This window comes from Notechis scutatus, chromosome 6 (assembly GCF_049901735.1).
Source record: "Notechis scutatus isolate UNSWTSFEM ecotype Mainland chromosome 6, rNotScu1.2, whole genome shotgun sequence".
NCBI classification, from domain to species: domain Eukaryota; kingdom Metazoa; phylum Chordata; class Lepidosauria; order Squamata; family Elapidae; genus Notechis; species Notechis scutatus.
The window spans coordinates 24,415,541-24,434,651 of record NC_142014.1 but is presented as its reverse complement, the minus strand read 5'-3'; the positions used below and the strand labels follow the sequence as shown (position 1 = coordinate 24,434,651).

The window sequence follows — 19,111 nt, the reverse complement described above, 5'->3', positions numbered from 1 at the left end:
CAGCAGCAAACAGCTTCAGTACAGAACAGTAGAGCTAAGCCATGCCCAGGCGCCTTGCTGTCTCCTTCTTGCTCACACAGCAAATACTGCTTCACTTTCCAAACAGCCCTCAACTCTCTCACACACTGATAGGACACTAGCCAGATGAATACCGATGGATGCTGGTAGGCAGAGGCAGAATTTTTTCCCTCCTTATTTTCCTCCCCAAAAACTAAGCCCGACCACATAGTTTCATAGTGAAGCACAGATATAGAACTAGTAGCTACATACTACACAGTATGCAAAAGTAACACCAATCCCTTTGTGCAGAGATAATGGAGGCAGAAGGGGAAAAACTAATATATTGCAGTTTTAGTTTGTGGAAAATATATATTTCTGAGAGTCGACCTACTGACTTCCTGATGTCCTTTGTGCTTTAGATGATTTTCTGAAGGTGTTTCAGGACCAGGCTAGGGAACAATCCTATCATGCAGCGATACTGTTATTTAGAAGGGTAATGACACATCTGCAGTAAAACAACCAGGCTGAATGGTTGTTGAATGACCAAGAACTCAATCTTGGTCTTACTTCTCAAAATATATATTTCATTCCCACTTAAGCTATCATTCTTCTCTCCAATAGAAGTGACCCAGAAGCTTCCCTAGTCTTCATTTGTGGACTTTCATAGAATATTTACTTTTTATCATTTTTTTCTTTTATTCAAAGGATTAAAATCTACAGGAAAAAAATGAACAGACAAAACAAAACTGGACAAAGACATTTAAAAATTGTAATGAAAAAGACAAAGAACAAAAACACGTAGTATCTCTGAGAGTTGAACACGGACAAATATATCACAACAATAATAGCTTTCTCCCCTGCCCCCCTTGCAAAACAGGTCCAAAATTTATAAACTTCTACATCTACATATTTGATCCATCCAGGCACAAATAAGTTTGTTTGGCTCTTAATATCAAAACTTTTCGTTAGGATTTTAATTGGGAACTTTCATTGAACATTTAAGATGTGAACATAGCTAGATATTCAGATTTAAAGAAGTGCAAACAAAATTTTTAAAAATCTCTATTCTAGTCTAATGAAAAGAAGAGCTAGGGGAGACTTGATAGCAGTGTTCTAATATTTGTTCCTCAAAGAGAGAGCAAACTATATATGGGCACGGTGAAAAAAATTATAGTTTGCAAGCATCCAAAGGTATGGAAATGTACACTGGAGTAAACTCATTGTAGATACATTTTGTTTTTTTCACATCCCAGGCCTTTAATTTCTTGGGTTTGCAGTTTCTTCATTCCTTCTCTGCAATCGGTTTAATAATGCTTATCCCCATAGGGGACAGTGTGATGGGTATGGATGAATGTATATTTAATTTTGAAATCAGTGAGTGAAATTATGTCACCAAAAGGAACGTCTCTCGGGAAGAACCGAAATGTACGCCCCAGCTGGAGCACTGACAAAGAATTGTTTCCATTCCCATTCATCTTGTTTTAAAATCAAAATGAGAATTAACTATAGCGATGCCAAATAAAAAATAATAAAATATTTAAAAACACCATCCTTTTATTATTCAATGTATTGGTTGCAGAGAAAGCCCAGATGTTCGACATGGGAGTTCCTTCAATGGAATAGTTAGGTAATTAGTGCCTTATGTTCATGTTGCTTAGGGGGTTTTCTCGCAGTGCTAAGGTTGTGTAATTCAGCTCCTCTATATTGTATTGAATCTTACTGAAAATGTCATACTTCGTCTTTCCGAGTTCAGACACATTCAAAATTGCCCAAGGCAGAAGATCCATCAAAACGCTGTTGTCTAAAGAGGGAAGTATAACAAGCTCAGTATTATATTTATGCCAAGTAGACTATCGTTTAAAAAAGGTGATGCTAAATCACTGTTGTAATAGAAGTGTTAGAAAAACAGACACGTTGTGATTGTGTAATGGAAGATTAATGGATTTGTCATCTGGGTATCAGAGCTCCCTTACATTAACACAATTTAAGGAGTGACAGAATGAAAAGGTGTTGAAAATCTGAAGCACTATCCAAATGACTACAGCCTATGGTTAAGAAAGTTTACATTAACCGTTTAGTCCTGAATTTGGAGTTGCAAGGGGAAATTTTTAATGGGTCTATCTTTCAACCATGATTCTTAAAGCTTTGCAAAATTCCCTCCCATCTGTCCCCTTAACTATTATTAAGTGGGGAAAAATACAAATGTTTAAATGCCCAAATGTGATAATTGTACCGACACCAACATCTGTAAAGACAAATCTGTTAGGAAAAATGCACCTTCTAAGCAGCAATGCATCGGTAGGATTTGCTAGGAAGAATACAATAGGGTTGGAAGGGACCTTGGAGGTCTTCTAGGCCAATGGTCAAGACCCTATACTTTTTGGACAAATGGTGGTCCAATCTCTTCCTAAAAACCTCCGGTGATGGGGCACCCACAACATGGGTCTTGGCAATCCCTTCCACTGATTAATCATTCTCACTGTCAGGAAATGTCTCCTTAGTGCTAAGTTGGATCTCTCTTCAACTACTATTATCTGTTATTTCTTGTCCTGTCCTCAGGTGCTTTGGAGAATTAGGTTGATCTCCTCATCTCTGGGACAGCTCAAGTACTGGAAGATTGCCATCATGTCACCCCTAGTCCTTCTCTTTGTTAGACTGCTATGACAAGGTAGACCGCCTTTCCTTAGATGGTTGAAATGAAACTACCTATCCAAGATGTTTTCATTTAGAGTCCTGTTTATTAAAAAGCAGGGACATCTCCCTGCCAACAAAAGTGCGTAGAGTCAAGGCTATGGTTTTCCCAGTTGCAATGTATCTGATCCAAAATGGCGCAGAAAGAATGTTCTTGGGACTCAGGAAGCTCAAACTGCCCAAGGAGCTGCTGATCCCAGTTCTACAGAGGAATTATTGAGTCTGTCATCTGCACCTCTATAACTGTCTGGTTTGGTTCTGCAACCCACAGGACAGACACAGACTTCAGAGAGTAATTAGGAATGCAGAAAAAACAATAGCTACCAACCTGCCTTCCATGGAGGACCTGTATATTGCACGGGTCCAAGAGGGGGCTGTGAAAATATCTACAGACCCCTCACATCCCGGACATAAACAGTTTCAACTCCTTCACTCAAAACGACGCTATAGAGCACTGCACACCAGAACAACTAGACACAAGGAGTTTTCCCCTGAACGCCATCACTCTGCTAAACAAATAATTCCCTCAACACTATCCAACTATTTACAAAGTCTGCACTACTATTACTGTTAATCTTCTCATCACTCCTTATCACCCATCCCCTCCCACTTGTGACTGGATGACTGTAACTTTGTCGCATGTATCCTTACAATTTATGTTGACTGTTTCCTAGTATGATTTGATTGCTTATTGTACCCTACGACTATTATAAAGTGTCGTACCTTATGATTCTTGACTCTTGACGAATGCATCTTTTCTTCTATGTACCCTGAGAGCATTTGCACCAAGACAAATTCCGTGTATATCCAATCACTCTTGGCCAATAAAGAATTCTATTCTATTCTATTCTATTCTATTCTATTCTATTCTATTCTATTCTATTCTATTCTATTCTATTCTATTCTATTCTATTCTATTCTATTCTATTCTATGTATGGCTGTGAAAGTTGGACCACAAGAAAGGCTGAGTGCCAAAGAATGGAGGCCTTTGAACTCTGGTGCTGGAGATGACTCCTGCAAGTCCCTTGGACTGCAAGACGATCCAACGGGTCAGTCCTAGAGGAGATCAACCCTGACTGCACTTTAGAAGGTCAGATCCTGAAGAGGAAACCCAAAGACTTTGGCCACCTCATGAGAAGGAAGGGAACTCCCTGGAGAAGAGCCTAATGCTGGGAACGATTGAGGGACAAAGAAGAAGAAGGGGACAGCAGAGAATGAGGTGGCTGGATGGAGTCACCGAAGCAGTCGGCGTCAGCTTAAATGGACTCCAGAGGATGGTAGAGGACAGGAAGGCCTGGAGGAACGTTGTCCATGGGGTCACAATGGGTCGGACACAACAACAACAACATACTGTAAAGAGGGTTGTATGCCAGGATACAGGAAAGATAAGAAACAATGGATGGATACTAATCAAGGAGAGAAGCAACCTAGAACTAAGGAGCAATTTCCTAACAGTGAGAACAATTAACCAGTGGAACGTCTTGCCTTCAGAAATTGTGGGTGCTCCATCATTGGAGGTTTTAAGAAGAGACGGGACACAGTCATTTCTCTGAAATGCTATAGATTGCCTGCTCAAAGAGGGGGTAGGATTAGAAGGTCCCTTGGTAGGACTTCCAAGGTCCCTTCCAACTCTGTTATTCTATGTTCTATGGACCTTCGGTAATTTACAATAATTAAAGTTTCATTCTGCTATTCATTCTACTTTACGGGACACAGTCATTTCTCTGAAATGCTATAGATTGCCTGCTCAAAGAGGGGGTAGGATTAGAAGGTCCCTTGGTAGGACTTCCAAGGTCCATTCCAACTCTGTTATTCTATGTTCTATGGACCTTCGGTAATTTACAATAATTAAAGTTTCATCCTGCTATTCGTCTCTTCACTTTCCCACATTTCTTTTCATGAAAGCATAACCCATGTCTTTTCATTGGTTCAGCAGCTTCTACCAGACTCCACTCATGCTTATCGTGATAATCTTATATTTTCATCTCTGGTTTATTATTTCACACAGAAAAGCACAGTGTCTAACCAAAAAAGCCTATATATTTAGCTTTAAGAAAACATAATTTTCGGCATTAGAACCAACTCTTCACTTCATAAGAGTTTATTTTGAAGGGCACAACATAACTGAAATTTAAGATTAAACGCCTCCCTGAAATAAAAGAACTAAGCTCTGCTTTAAGTTTTATCATCAATTTTATAGTGGTTTTTAAGCTATAATCTAATTTTACTCATTATGATTCTAGCTTGAGGAAGCCTCTGAAATAATTGCATCCATCTTGAAATTGTTAATATCCAAACGTTTATGGAAGAATAAATAACTTTCTATACTTAGAAGACTGAGTCAGAATATTACTGAACGTTTAAGTGTCTAGACACCTAATCCTTCAGCTACTATTCCGTAACCCCACACTGGAAGACATGAGATCCTGGCCATCACATGTGCAAGAGAGAAAATGCAAAGCCCGGGGCCCGGATGAAGCTTCATCTTCAGTCTCTATCTCAAAAGAGCAACATGGAGCTGACGGTTCTTAAAACAGGAGCATCATCTATTCACTGAACAAACTAGTTTTTTTTGCGGTGGGTCAATCTAGAGGAGCCATAGCAATTAACAGAATAACAGAGTTAGAAGGGACCTTGGAGGTCTTCTAGTCCAACCCCTGCTCAAACAGGAGATCTATACCATTCCAGACAAGTGGCCGTTCAGTCTCTCCTTAAAATCCTCCAGTGATGGAGCACACACAATTTCTGTTCCGCTGGGTAACTGTTCTCACTGTTAGGAAATTTCTCTTTAGTTCTAGGTGCCTTCTCTCCTTGATTAGTTTCCATCAACAGATTTCTGATCTGTTTTATTCAATTCCACTTGTGCTGGTTGAGCAGCTTCACAGTTCCAAGTGGTTCAAAGAACAATGTTGTAGAGCAGTGGTTCCCAACCTTTTTTTCGCCCCGCACCCCTAAAGAAATTTCACTCGAACCTCGCACCCCCTGAAATTTAGACTTTAGGAACTACTGAACACGTTAAATATATGGTAGGATTGAATCTTTTCAGCTATGTATGTGACGGCCACTAAATAACGATACTTAACTCTAAAATGAAAACAAAGTTAATCCATTGCATAATAAATAAAAATGCCAACATATAGCCAATATCCTATTATTTACCTGGACTTTTCTCGCACCCCCTGGAATATCGTCTCGCACCCCCAGGGAGTGCGAGCACCCCAGGTTGGGAACCCCCGTTGTAGAGTAAAATTTAAAAAAGGGAAGATGAAGAATTGACAGCACAGAGCCCTGGCAGAAAAACTGAATAGGGAAATAGGCAGGAGGGTATTATCTTAAACATAAAATCTCTCCAAATAAACAGCCAAAACCCACTTTAGTGACTAAAAAAGTAAATTTCCACCCACTGGCACAGCATAATTCCAAGCTCTTCCTCAACTTGACAATATTCCAGGAATCTCATCTACAAATTCACAGGGAGATATAGTAGATTTTTAACACTATTTTTCATTATTCGGGTTCTGTCTCCTCTATGTCTGCACCTAAAACCAACCTAAATATTTTGTTAGAAGATGGTATTTAACAGGATGCAAGTCATATTACTTTTAAAAAAGAAAACCACATACATTTTCTAGTATTTTTCCTTGCAGAAATCACCTACCTCCAAGATACACACCCCAGCTACCTTACCAAGCGTCTTGTATTTAGATCTACCAACCTACAGAAGATCATCCTACGTACTTCAATTATTAAGGGCAATCTAGATGTTCCGGAATGGGAATGATGCGGTGGCTCAGTGGCTAAGACGCTGAGCTTGTCGAACAGAAAGGTTGGCAGTTCAGTGGTTCGAATCCCTAGCGCCACTTAACGGAGGGAGCTCCCGTTACTTGTCTCAGCTTCTGCCAACCTAGCAGTTCAAAAGCATGAAAAAATGCAAGTAGAGAAATAGGGACCATTTTAGTGGGAAGGTAACAGTGTTCCATGCCCCTTTGGCATTTAGTCATGCTGGCCATATGACCACGGAGATGTCTTCGGACAGTGCTGGCTCTTCGGCTTTGAAACGGAGATGAGCACTGCCCCCTAGAGCCAGAAACAACTAGCATGTATGTGTGAGGGGAACCTTTACCTTCACCTTAGGTGTTCCGGACTTAGACTTGGAATAACAGGGTTGGAAGGGATCTTGGAGGACTTCTAGCCCAACTCCCTGCTCAAGCAGGAGACCCTATAACAGGGATCTTCAAACTTGACAGCTTTAAGACTTGTGGACTTCAACTCCCAGAATTCCTTCTCCAGTCATGTTAGCTCGGGAAGTCCACAAGTCTTAAACTTGCCAAGTTTGAAGACCCTTGCCCTATACCATTTCAGACAAATGGCTATCCAATCTTTCCTTGAAAACCTCCAGTGATGGAGTACCCACAACTTCTAAAGGCAAGTTGTTTTACTGGTTAACTGTTCCTACTGTCAGGAAGTTTCTCCTGAATTTTAAGTTGCTTCTCTCCTTGACTAGTTTCCATCCATTCTTTCTTGTCTTGACTTCCGATGCTTTGGAAACTAAGTTGACCCCCTCTTCTTTGTGGTAGCCCCTCAAATATTGGAATACTATAATGTCGCCCCTAGTCCTTTTAAACTAGACATTCCAATTCTCGCAACCATTCTTCATGTGTTCTAGCCTCCAGCCCTCTAATCATCTTTGCTGCTCTTTTCTACACTCTTTCCAGAGTCTCAACATCTTTTTTATAATATTGTGACCAGATGTGATAACAGGAGACCCACTTTTCAAAATATGCATCGTTTGGAATCATACTCGTAACCCTGAATAAAACACTCCACCAATCTTTCATCATTCATGGCTTCCCCTACTGTGTCCTCCTTCCTACATCATCTTTATCGCTACTTCAGAATCAAAAATTCAGATTCCTATAAGTGGAAATAAGATTCGGAACTTGACAGAGCAGCTGCTTCATAAAGTTCTCAAATGTTCTCAATTTAGCACATAATGCCAAGGAATAATTTCTCAAGAACAATGGTTCTGTGGTTCTTGAGCATTAAACAATGTTTTGTTGACTGAGGACAAAGCATCACACTAAAAGTTGCATTATACTCTCCCATTATACTCTTCAATAAAGAAGAACACTTGCTTGGAGAAAAGCGGATTGAAACAACTTTTATTTTGAAGGCCTCTATAATCAAATTGATTTGATTCAATTTATTTGATGTGATTTGAGACAATTTTATTTTTGATATGTTACAATCATGTCCAGATCTAAAAAGAAGTTAAATTGATTCTAATTAATTTTCCTTTTAACAACTCTGTGGTTTTCCAATTATTTGGAGGAGATAAAGGTAAAAGTAAAGGTGCTAGTCATTCCCGACTGTAGGGGGCAGTGCTCATCTCCATTTCAAAGCTGAAGAGCCAGCGCTGTCCAAAGACGTCTCTGTGGTCATGTGGCCGGCATGACTAAATGCTGAAGGCACACAGAACGCTGTTAACTTCCCACCAAAGGTGGTCCCTAATTTTCTACTTGCATTTTTACATGCTTTAGAACTGCTAGGTTGGCAGAAGCTGGGAAAGTAACGGGAGCTCACTCCGTTACGCAGCACTAGGGATTCGAACCGCTGACCTGCCAACTTTTATTTCTGATTGTCACGCTCAGCGTCTTAGCCACTGAGCCACTGCGTCCCCTTAATTAGAGGATATACATTTTTGCAATTATCTCAAAGACAGGTGACTTTATTTATATGTAATCAATTAATAAATTTAAATTGATAATTTTTAATTGGTGACTCTTCAACTTTCACTTTCATCAGCCAATTAGTATCTTGACAGAATATGTATTTTTAATATGCAAAATTCTCTTCCTGCAGTGGTTCATTCTCTCTCCTGATCCAATCCCTATTTTGTATTCAGTACAGAGTGACTAAGAGCTTCAGGATTTTGCTGTTCTTTAGTTCCTTTGAGTAACTTAACTTCTCTCATGCAAATATACATTAAAACTTTGTGCGGCTGGCTCTATCTTCTCTATATTATCAGTTAGCAACTCAATCCCTGAATATATGCGATTGTTCAGAATAAAGAAATCCAGGGCTATTTTTGTGCTAAATGTCAGCAACGATGATGCTCTTCTGAATCATTTCTTACCATTGTTTCCTAATTATAACAGGGATATAGAGAATTGGAGCAGGAATTCTTCCAACTTTAAGTTATGAGGGAAAAGAAGAAGGGTGGCAGGAGTATAAAGACACATTTAAGGCTTCAAAATCAAATCCAGGATTTGAGTTTAATTCAGAAAAGGAGACAATGATTGCCAATGCTAAAAGAAAAATATTGCAACTATGTTTGAAAGAGAAGCCCAAACCGCATAAGTTGCATTGTTTTTCAAGAACACGATCTTACTGAGATTCTAAATATATACATGTATCGGTTTTGGAACGGATTTTACAATTGAAAAATTAGACTTAAAATTTTCCAATGTTCCTTCTGGGAGATGTAGGCGGACTGTGCAAGCATATAGTAAATATTGGAGACTTAAACGCTGGAGTAAGCACGCGTGACTAACTCCTATCAGAAGGAGCCACATCTGCGCAATTGATTAGCCAAAATGGAGAGCACTTATACCTGAAAAGAATTCAGAAACTTTCCACAAGAACTCAATCTGATTTTCATTTTACATGGTTCGGGGGTGCTGCATGAAAATGAAGCATGTCCTATTAAAATGAACCTCTTCTGATCCTGGATAAAACTAGTTAAAGTAACTTTTCTTACATGTTTCTTTGGCCCACATGAATGTATTCCACCACAATACATTAGCTAAACTTCTACAAAGTCCTGAGAGCTTTTGCCTTTTTTTATACTCATTGTGAGATTTCCAAAGACTCTGAGTACCTACAGATTCATCTTGGAAAAATACCAAGTCCCTGATTCATGCTGGTTTTTCTCTTAGTTATGCAGTGCCAGGGCCAGCTGTTTTCGCTGAAAAGAAGTTGCTGACAAGCTGTACGGCTGTACTCTTCAACTTACTTGCTGTGTGGTCGCAGGTGCTGGTCTTAACAGCAGAGAAGGCAAAACCAAAATGGAACCTAGAAGTAGTGAAGATGTCCCACATTCTACTTCCACGAAGAAAACACGCAACGAAGCTCCTAAAAGTTTGATTCCCTTATTCATCTGGACTCAAGCTTCATTATGAAACCCCAACACAGACTAAGATCCTTAGCAATGAAGGTTCCTTGGAGTTTAAACTAGGTTATAAGGCAGGAGCTTTGGATAAATCTCTGAATCAAAACCAATCCATCTGTCATGGCTTGTGTTATGATAACTTTCTGATAGGGATTCCTCTTCGTATTTCTCATTTCTGTGTGTTTCCTATTTTTCCATATAAAGAAATTGACCCCAATACATAGTTTCTTTTAGTTCTTAATACAGTGATGGGATTTTAAAGATGGTTGTATAAACACAATGTTGTATTTTATTTATTTATCAAATTTATTGGCTGTCCGTCTTACTGTAGGATAACTCAGAGCAGTTTACAATATTAAACTAGACATGTTTTAAAAGAGACGTGAAGCTTTACAACCAGCACAAATTGCTAGGTAAACTGAATAACAGACACTATTCTAATTTAGTTATATAACCCTTAGTTCTTTTTTAAACAGATGCATTTTATTTTCTGTTGTATCATTCTTTATGGCTAGGCCTATAAATTACCGGTGCAACCAAGAACGCCCTCAGTGGATAAAAATCTTAGAACATTACCTGGAGCTTGTTGTATATATCCTTATGTGAAATCAATTTTTCATCTTTTTCTTTCAGGTAATTGGTTTCCAAAGTCCTGTGTTTTTCCAAAAGATCTTCCAACTCCTAAAAGAAAAATGACTTATATTAAAACATATCTCTTTTATAATTACCAGCTACACTTGTCAGTCAGAGTCCAACTTATAGAATAGAATGCAAAATAACAAGAGTTGGAAGGGAGTTTCTAGGCTTCTAATCCAACCCTCTACTCAAGGAAACTCTATATCATCCCAGACAAATGACTTTTCAGTCCCCTCTTTAAAATCTCCAGTGATGGAGCATTCACAACTTCTGCAGGCAAGTCGTTCCACTGATTAATTGTTCTCACTGTCAATAAATTTCTTCTTAGTTCTAGGTTGCTTCTCTCCTTGATTAGCTTCCATCTGTTACTTCATGTCCTGCTCACAGGTGCTTTGGAAAATGGGTTAACCCACTGTTGTCAAATATTAGACAACTGCTATCATGTCACTCCTAGTCCTTCTCTTTGTTAGTCTAGAAATATTCAGTTCCCGCAGCCGTTCATTGTGTGCTTTAGCCTCCAGTCCCCGAGTCATCCTTGTTGCTCTTCTCTGCTCTCTTTCTAGAGTCTCAACATCCTTTTTTGTATCGTGGTGACCAAAACTGGGTGGACTATTCCAAGTGTGATGTTTCCAGAGCACTATAAAGCAGTACTAACACTTCACGTGATACTATTCCTTTGTTGATGCAGCCAAGGCATGTGTTGGCTTTTTTGGCAGCTGCAACACACGGCTGGCTCAAACTTAAATGGTTGTTCACTAGGACATCTAGATCCTCACAATTGCTGCTATTGAGCCAGATGCCATCTATTCTATACCTGTGCATTTGACTTTTCTTGCCTAAAGGTTGGACCTTACTTTCTCAACAATGAATTGCATTATGTTGGATACGGCCTCGTGTTCAAATCTGTCAATATCCTTCTAGTACACCTAAAAGGAGTAATCGAAAACATCTTTTTTTCCCCCACACCTTGTTCGACAAAATACTCACTTACAGTCAAGACGCCAAAAGGAAAGGTGAGCATGACCCAGAGCAGGGGATGGCAACCCACAGCTCTGGAGCCGCATGTGGCTCTTTCATCCCTCTGCTATGGTTCCCTGTAACTGGTCGGCACCACAGTTGATAGGGCTTTCGTTTAGGACAGGTAGAGGAAAAAGGATGCCATGCTTGGAGAAGACTCTATGATGGGGGAACCGGACTTCTGGTTGGCAGAGAAAAAAGGACACCACGCTAAGAAGAGACTCTATGATGAGGGAACCGGACTTCTGGTCGGCTCCAAAATTGAACTGGGGGCTTTTAGTTATGACCTTTGTGGCTCTTGGAGTGTTTAAGGTTGCCGACCCCTGACCCCAGAGGAACAGAAGGAGAAAATGGGCTGGTGCTCTCGCCATCTAGAAATCAGGGATGGGGAACGATGGCCTCTTTGCGATCTGTGGACTTCGACTCTCAGAATTCCTGAGCCAGCATCACATGGCTGGCTCAGGAGCCATCATTCACCACCCCTGACTAGATCAACAACCACACAGACAGGAATGGAAGACTCTGTTGACTTGTAGCTATACCTTTTTTATTCTAGCTTTTTCTTCATCTGCTGTCTGGAGTTTACTTTCCAGAGCTGAAAGGGTTTGTTGAAAATGCTTTTCAGAATCACTCAGTCTGGGTTTTGTATCAGTTTCGTCGTAGTTGGCAGATGCTTTTTCTTGACTTTCAGTCAATGGAGGATTGATGGATAAGGGAACCTGTTTTATGGACGACACAAAACAGTGAGATGTACAGGTGTCAGATTTAATCATTAAACACAGAGGTAGCCCTAGACTTATAATCATTCATTTAGCAGCTGTCTGAAGTTTGAATGGTATTGAAAAAAGTGACTTATGACCCATACCCATTTTCACACTTACGACTATCACAGTATCTGTGATGACCCAGGGTGGGATACAAAGGCAACACAGTCACAAAAACAGGTGAAGTCCCTTTACTTCTTTCAACTTGGATTCAAAGCTCCAATTATCATTGACTGGAGAAAAAACTCCCCCACAAACAGTTGCAAAAAGGAAGAAATTCCGTTCCAACTCAGAATACATATAAATTATAAATAGAAAAAACAACACAAATCACACTGAAGCAATTAATGAGACAAGGCAGGATAAGGGCTTGAAGACGTCCACAGATATCAAAATACACACACTGGGAAGGACGCCAGAACTCAGATAAGAACTGACAAACTAGAAATATTTTCACACTTTGCTTCCAGCACTGGCCCATTCACAGTTTGTCCTTTTAAACAGTCCTCACAGCTGCAGCCCATGAAGGGGATCAAGGCCCTTTCCTCCCCTGTAGACCACACCATTTATGTTTCTCCCTTATCTGCTCCTCCCTGCATGCCCTAGGAGGAAGAGGGGATGGGCCTGGGTTTTCCTCTGAATACCCAGCCGGCCTGTGCCCTTCCCCAGTTTCCTCCACAACCTCTGGAGCCACACTCCCACTCCCTGTCAGCTGTTCCTCCTCTCCCTTGGAGTCAGATTCTAATAGGGGCATGACAGTATCTCTACAGTCACGTGATCAAAATTTGGGCAATTGGTAACTAGCATGGATTGTAGCATCCTGAGGTCATTGGCCTTTGGGACCTTCCCAGCTGGCTTCCAACAAGCCACGTCAATATGGGAAGCCAGATTTGCTTAATGACCATGTGATTAGTTTAACAACCGCAGTGAATTGCTTAGCAATCATGACCAACAAAACACAAAATTGGGTTTGACAACTCAGAACATCAACCTTGCTCAGAAAAGGAAATTCTGGTCCCAATGATGGTCGTAAGTCAACTGTATTCCTAAATCATGAATTTATACATCTAAAACCAGGTATGCTTTGATGATTCTCAAAAGCATCTACTAAATCAGTGGTCCCCAACCTTTTTTGTACCAGGGACCAGTTTCAAGCACAAACACTTTTCAAGGACCGGGGGGAGAGAATCGAGTTTGGTGGTTTGCTTGCAGATGTTCATTACCTGACTAGGTAACATCTGATGTTGTTACCTAGTCGGGTAATAAAACGCCTGCCAGCAAACCACCAAGTTCAGGGAGCGCCGGCCCTGCCTCCCTCAGCCCCATCCCTCAGGTGTCTCCCTCCCTCCCTCAGGTGTCTCCCTCCTCCCTCGGTGTGCCTCCTCTCTCAGTCGCTCTCTCGCTCCACCAGCCCAGGAAGAAACTGCTTCAAAGAAGCGGGGGTGTGGTGGCTTTTCCTGTCGCCGCAGCACCTCCGGCGCCCGTTTACTCCACCCACCCGCCCGCCCGCGCAGTTCAATCCACAGTGCTCGCTTCTGCCTGCCTGCCTGCCTTCTTCATTTCGGAGCAGCTTCGGCTGATAAAAAGAGGCGAATAGTTATTATTCTCAGCCGAAGCTGCTCCAAACGAAGGCAGGCAGGCAGGCAGGCAGAACGGAGCACTGAATTGAAGCGTGCGCGGCGGGCGGGGTGGGGGAAACGGGCGCTTCGGAGGCGCTGCGGCGACAGGAAAAGCCACCCTCCCGGCTTCTTTGAAGCAGTTTCTTCCTGGGCTGGTGGAGGAGCGAGAGAGCGACTGAGAGAGGAACGAGGCGGGAGGAAACCGAAGCCGCTGAGCCAGAGAGCAGGACAGGCTTCGGTTGCTTCCTCCCTCCTTCTCTCATTTGTGTCCTTGATCCCTGATCCCAGCAGCATTCACCGAAGGCGAAGAAAGCTGCCATTTTTATTTTATTTTTTTCTTTGCGGCCGGTACAGAGTGCTCCACGGACCGGTACCGTCCGGCCCGGTGCTTGAGGACCCCTGTACTAAATGACCCATCTAAACAACCCACCCCACTATTAGGCCCAGTAAGATTTTAGCTTGATACTTCTCCATCCCTAATTTTCATCATCACCTTTTTCCGATCTCAAAAAACACCAAAAAGCAAAACAGTTAAGAATTTTCCTCTTTAAAGGGGAAATACCTGACTACTTTTATTCACACACAATTCCTTATCCTTTTCCTTAAATCTACATTTTGATTTCTAATAATTTTCTACAGAAAAGGAAATGTTTTAGTTCACTAAAGAGACTGAAATCTAAGCACCAATAAAGGAAAATATTTGTAGCTCAGGGTTGAAACGAGGAGTCGTTGGTGCTCTCTGAGCTTGCTTGTTTTCTTGCAGACGTTTCGTTAACCTAACTAGGTAACATCATCAGTGCTAGTAAGGAGTGCTGTTTGCTGTCTGTTTATATTCTGGTGTCTTGCCTGCCTGTGGGGGTGAGGGCAAAATCTAAGTTTCAATCCTGAACAACTGGGTTTGGGGCAACAATATCTCTAGCAAGATATTCAGATCATTGCATTTTATGCAAACTTACTCCTTAAAAAAGTCTCATTAATCCACACTGATCTATTATGCAGAACATAGAACAACAGAGTTGGAAGGAGCCTTGGAGGTTTTCTAGTCTAACCATATGTTCGAGAAGGAGACCCTACACCATTCCAGACAAATGGCTCTCCAATATCTCCTTGAAAGCCTATAGTGATGGAAGCACCTACCACTTCCAAAGGCAAGCTCCTCCATTGATTAATTGTTCTCACTGTCAGGAAATTTTTATAGTTCGAGGTCCTCTGATGAGTTTCCAATAATTCCTTCTTGTCCTGCCTTCAGGTGTTTTGCAGAGTAGATCTACCCCTTCTTCTCTGCAACAGTCCCTGGACTGGAAGACAGCTATCCTATCACCCCTTGTCCTTCTCTGCTTACAATTTATTTACAATCGGTGGGTATGTTTAAAAAGTATTGTTTCATGCATTAAAAATATAATAATCATTAAATCGTTTTACCTGCTCTTTAAGATCGGTTGCACTTAAAGTATTGGGTGATAGTTGAGTGTCGGCCGGTACATTTGCCGGAGCCTGTTCCAGGAGCAGCTCAGCAGAAACCGTTGGTGGTACAAGAATTTCCGGCACTGTTGGTAAAAACAAGAAAGAGAAAGGAATGCAAACAAAAGAAAAAGAAATTCAATAAGACATCTGTTTTTAAAAGCTTGTAACTTTCTGCAAAGCTAAAAATAACAACTCGGTGTACCAGCCAAAGGAATTCAACAAATTACAATGAATTACAATATAAATAAAACTCAAATTTCCTTACTAAAACTGCTGCGAGAAAATTTAAGATAAAATAAGTTAGTTCTGCATGTCTTTACTTACCAAAAATTAGTTTACCATTTACACATGCTTACACAAATATATACAAACACGCACACACACGTATACGTGTGTAAATGTAAAGGAATACATATTTCTTTTTTTAATAAAATACTACCAATTCTGGTAAGTTTCCCTGATGTAAGAGCATAAGAGCAAGCGAACATCGTGAGTGAAAGTTTCAAGTTGTTTTAGCTGTAAAAGAGAGTTTTCCATAAATATTCCCAAAATACAATGCATATTTTTATGCATATATTTTGACAAGAACATGAGAGGAATAGAAAAATACTTTATTAAAAATTGTCTGGTTTTATAAGGGTAAACAATCCTAGTTGATACACTGAAAAATATAGAAATTTTTTAAAAAAATTCTGCTAAAACAAAAAAAAAATCACAGCAGAAAGGTTATGGAAGCAAAATAAATATATAGCAAGAATTCTATACATTCTGCAGCTATGCTGATTTGGAAAATGGCTTAGGCAGCATGCCAAACAGATTTGCTTAATTGATGTCTGTCTACCCCGCACAACCCAAAGTGAATTTGCACAAGATCTAGGTTTTTTTCATATTCTATACAGACAGAAGGATAAAATTGCACTAGGGCAAATCCATAGTTCAAATCTCCACTCCTTCTCAGAATCAAACATCTAATGCTTGACTTCTTCTCCACTGCACAACTTCTCACTAAGTTGTTCACAACATCTCACTAAATTGTTATAAAGATTATCGGGTAAGGCATTTTGAGAACCCAAGAGAAATACTGTGTAATTTTATACTTATGGGGAAATATACTGTAATAACCCTTATTATAAGACAGTACTGGTTGGAAGCATTATTTTACTAAAGTATTTATAAGCATGGGAACTTCACTTTCCTTCTGAAATGTTCAAGATGATTGAACTGATCTTTCATGGGATTATTCCAATCAGTTACAGTGAAGAAACTCAAAGCTAAAGAGAGGTCAAAACATCTTTTTCAAGCTGGGAAATTCTGAACGTAAGTCCTCGCTTGATTTTTTACATGTGCACCCAATATAAGCCCTACACCACCACCACCCAAAAATAAGTCCTAATTAAGATCCCATCCACTCCAGAGTGCACAGGTAAAAATTAAGCTAGGGTAGGGATGGGGGAGTGAAGCTGCCCTATTACTTACCTTTGGACAGTTGTAGCCAGGCCTCGCACATCCCGACACCTGCCTTGCCGGCCCATTTCTTCTGCAGGCAGCAAGGCTGGCAAGGCTTTCCTGAAGGCCTCTGAAGCTGATAACAAAGCTCCGAATCGATCCAGAGGCCTTCAGGAAAGCCTTATCGGCCGCACAAGAAGAAGTTCCTGAAGGGCCCTGAGAGCGAAAAAGAGGCCAGGTGCAACGCGTGCAAGTGAGGTTAGTCAGTGGATGACTTTGCCCCAAAATAAGACCTGGTGCCTTTTTTTTGGTGGGAAAAAATATATAAGACAGGGTCTTATTTTTGGAGAAACACAATATATGTGAGTATGAAATAAAAGGAAGGACTAATGTACATTAATGTCAGGCACAAAGTATCACACTTTATGTCGCCATTAAGATTTTTTGCTCAAGCCTATACACTAAAATCTGGTCAACTAACGGTCAGCACTAAATCAGAGTTAACGGAAGTCAAGAGAGGCTGGATTTCGCTTGTGGGAATGTAATGATTCCAGACTGATTTCTCTCTTAACACCACCCCCAGTAAAGTAGTCAGAAAAACTCATAAGAAGACCCACACATACACACAAATTACCAGTATTTCTCTATACCTGTGGAAAATGCCGCCCAAGGAATAGCAGGAGAGGTTTTCTGGGGTTCACCGTTTCCATCTTTAAAAAAAATATCTGCAGCCTGAAAGTACAAAAAGCATATTGTTAAGCTAGGGACAAGATTTTCTTCACTGTTCCATTATTAATTTGAAGAATTTCCAAGCAGTGCCACTCCGTTTCCAGTTTGGTGCCCATGGCTCCAGTGTTCCACATTTCCGAGGGAAGCTCCACGACACAAATGAGCATGAGAATGTATTTAATTGTACTTGGATTGAACTAAATCAAATCTAGGCTTTTTTATTTCCCCTCAGACTATTTACGCTTTGCAATGTAGGCCTACATGTGGCCTTCAGCTCCCCAGATGATGGCTCTTTCATGGCACCATTTTTGTATGATTTTGATAGAAAGCCATTTTTCATGCTATTTTAACTTTACTAAGGCTGCAGTTCAGTTGGCCTTGTAATCTGCGTATTTATCTTGCAAGGAGTGCTTTCATCAATAATACGATACCAGAGAAAATGGCCACATCAAAATCTGCCTTCAACAAATGAATTATACTTATATATGGTATATAATCAAATACTGTGACATCTTCGACCTGTTTTACTACACAGTTACAGATTATAGAGTTGGAAGGAGGTCCCTTGGAGGCCTCCTGGTCCAGTGGTCGTCAACCAGAGGGCCGGGGACCACTGGTGGTCCGTGAGAAAATGTTGGTAGTCCACAGAGAAAGGTCACCCCCAAAGCACCCCCAAAGCAATTAATCCAGGCTGCGTGGAAATACAAGGCTGTGCTGCACACATGGCCCATGAGAACATAAGGCTTGTGTCGCTTGCATTGTGAGCAACACGAGGTAGTGAGGGAAGGAAGGAAAGGGCGGGGGGGAACTTGCCCCACTAGCCCCACGCGCCTGGCCTGGCCACTGTGCTGTTCTTTCTGCTTTCTTCTTCTGCTTTTGGCTGCACGCAAGGAAAGCAGCAAACGTCTCTCTTTCTCTCCCCCAAACTCCCCCAGAAATGAGTCTTTGGGACCCTGCAAGGCCTCCTGCTCCAAGAGGCTGTGCCGTCAAAGACTCATTTCTGGTGGAGTTTGGGGGAGAGAAAGAAAGGCTTCTGCTGCTTTCCTTGCATGAAGCTCAAAAGCCTCTCCCCCCCCCAAGAATGGAGCTGGAGACGGTATCCTGCAATCCCAAATAAAGATCGGTAGGAAAACAGGGTGGGGAATTTTCCTGCAGACTTTTTTGGGGATTTTCCCAGGGTCTCTGGTCTGTGGGATTTAAAATTATGAGTCTGGTGGTCCCTGAAGTCCAAAAAGTTGGTGACCCCTGTTCTGTTCCATCTGCTCAGGCAGAAGACCCTATACCAGGGGTGTCAAACTGGATTTCTTTGAGGGCCAAATCAGCATTTGTAGTTCTCTTCCGCGGGTGGATGGGGTGGATGGGGTGGGGAGGCAGGATGGATGCCTCCTGCAGCGCTGTGCTGGCCAAAATGGGGCACGGGGAGTCTGCACGCAGCCCCCCCCCCCCAATGCCTCATTTTCACCCTCCATTGCCTCCTGAAGCACTCTGCCAGCTGAAAACAGGCCGTGCAGCCCTTTTTGGGCCATTTTTCAGCCTGTTTCTGGACATTTTTCGGCCTAATTTTTGGGCTGTT

At 41.3% G+C, this 19,111-nt stretch overlaps 1 protein-coding gene and 1 long non-coding RNA gene across 5 annotated transcripts in view; both read right to left on the bottom strand.

Annotated features, from left to right (window-relative positions):
• Window positions 1-19,111, bottom strand: part of CCDC91 (coiled-coil domain containing 91) — a 118,043-nt gene that overhangs the window by 80,629 nt on the left and 18,303 nt on the right. For all 4 annotated transcript variants that reach the window (XM_087969541.1, XM_026679277.2, XM_087969543.1 and 1 more), the window contains 4 exons: window positions 17,460-17,541; window positions 15,322-15,446; window positions 12,059-12,235; window positions 10,440-10,544 (listed from right to left, as the gene is read on the bottom strand). In XM_087969541.1, the coding sequence (XP_087825667.1) occupies window positions 10,440-10,544; window positions 12,059-12,235; window positions 15,322-15,446; window positions 17,460-17,541 (489 nt within the window). The remainder of the gene's footprint in view (window positions 1-10,439; window positions 10,545-12,058; window positions 12,236-15,321; window positions 15,447-17,459; window positions 17,542-19,111) is intronic.
• LOC148130145 (uncharacterized) lies at window positions 758-6,656 on the bottom strand. Its single transcript, XR_015750290.1, has 2 exons — window positions 5,852-6,656; window positions 758-1,801 (listed from the first exon to the last, which is right to left on the bottom strand). It is a non-coding gene; the product is annotated as an uncharacterized LOC148130145 (long non-coding RNA).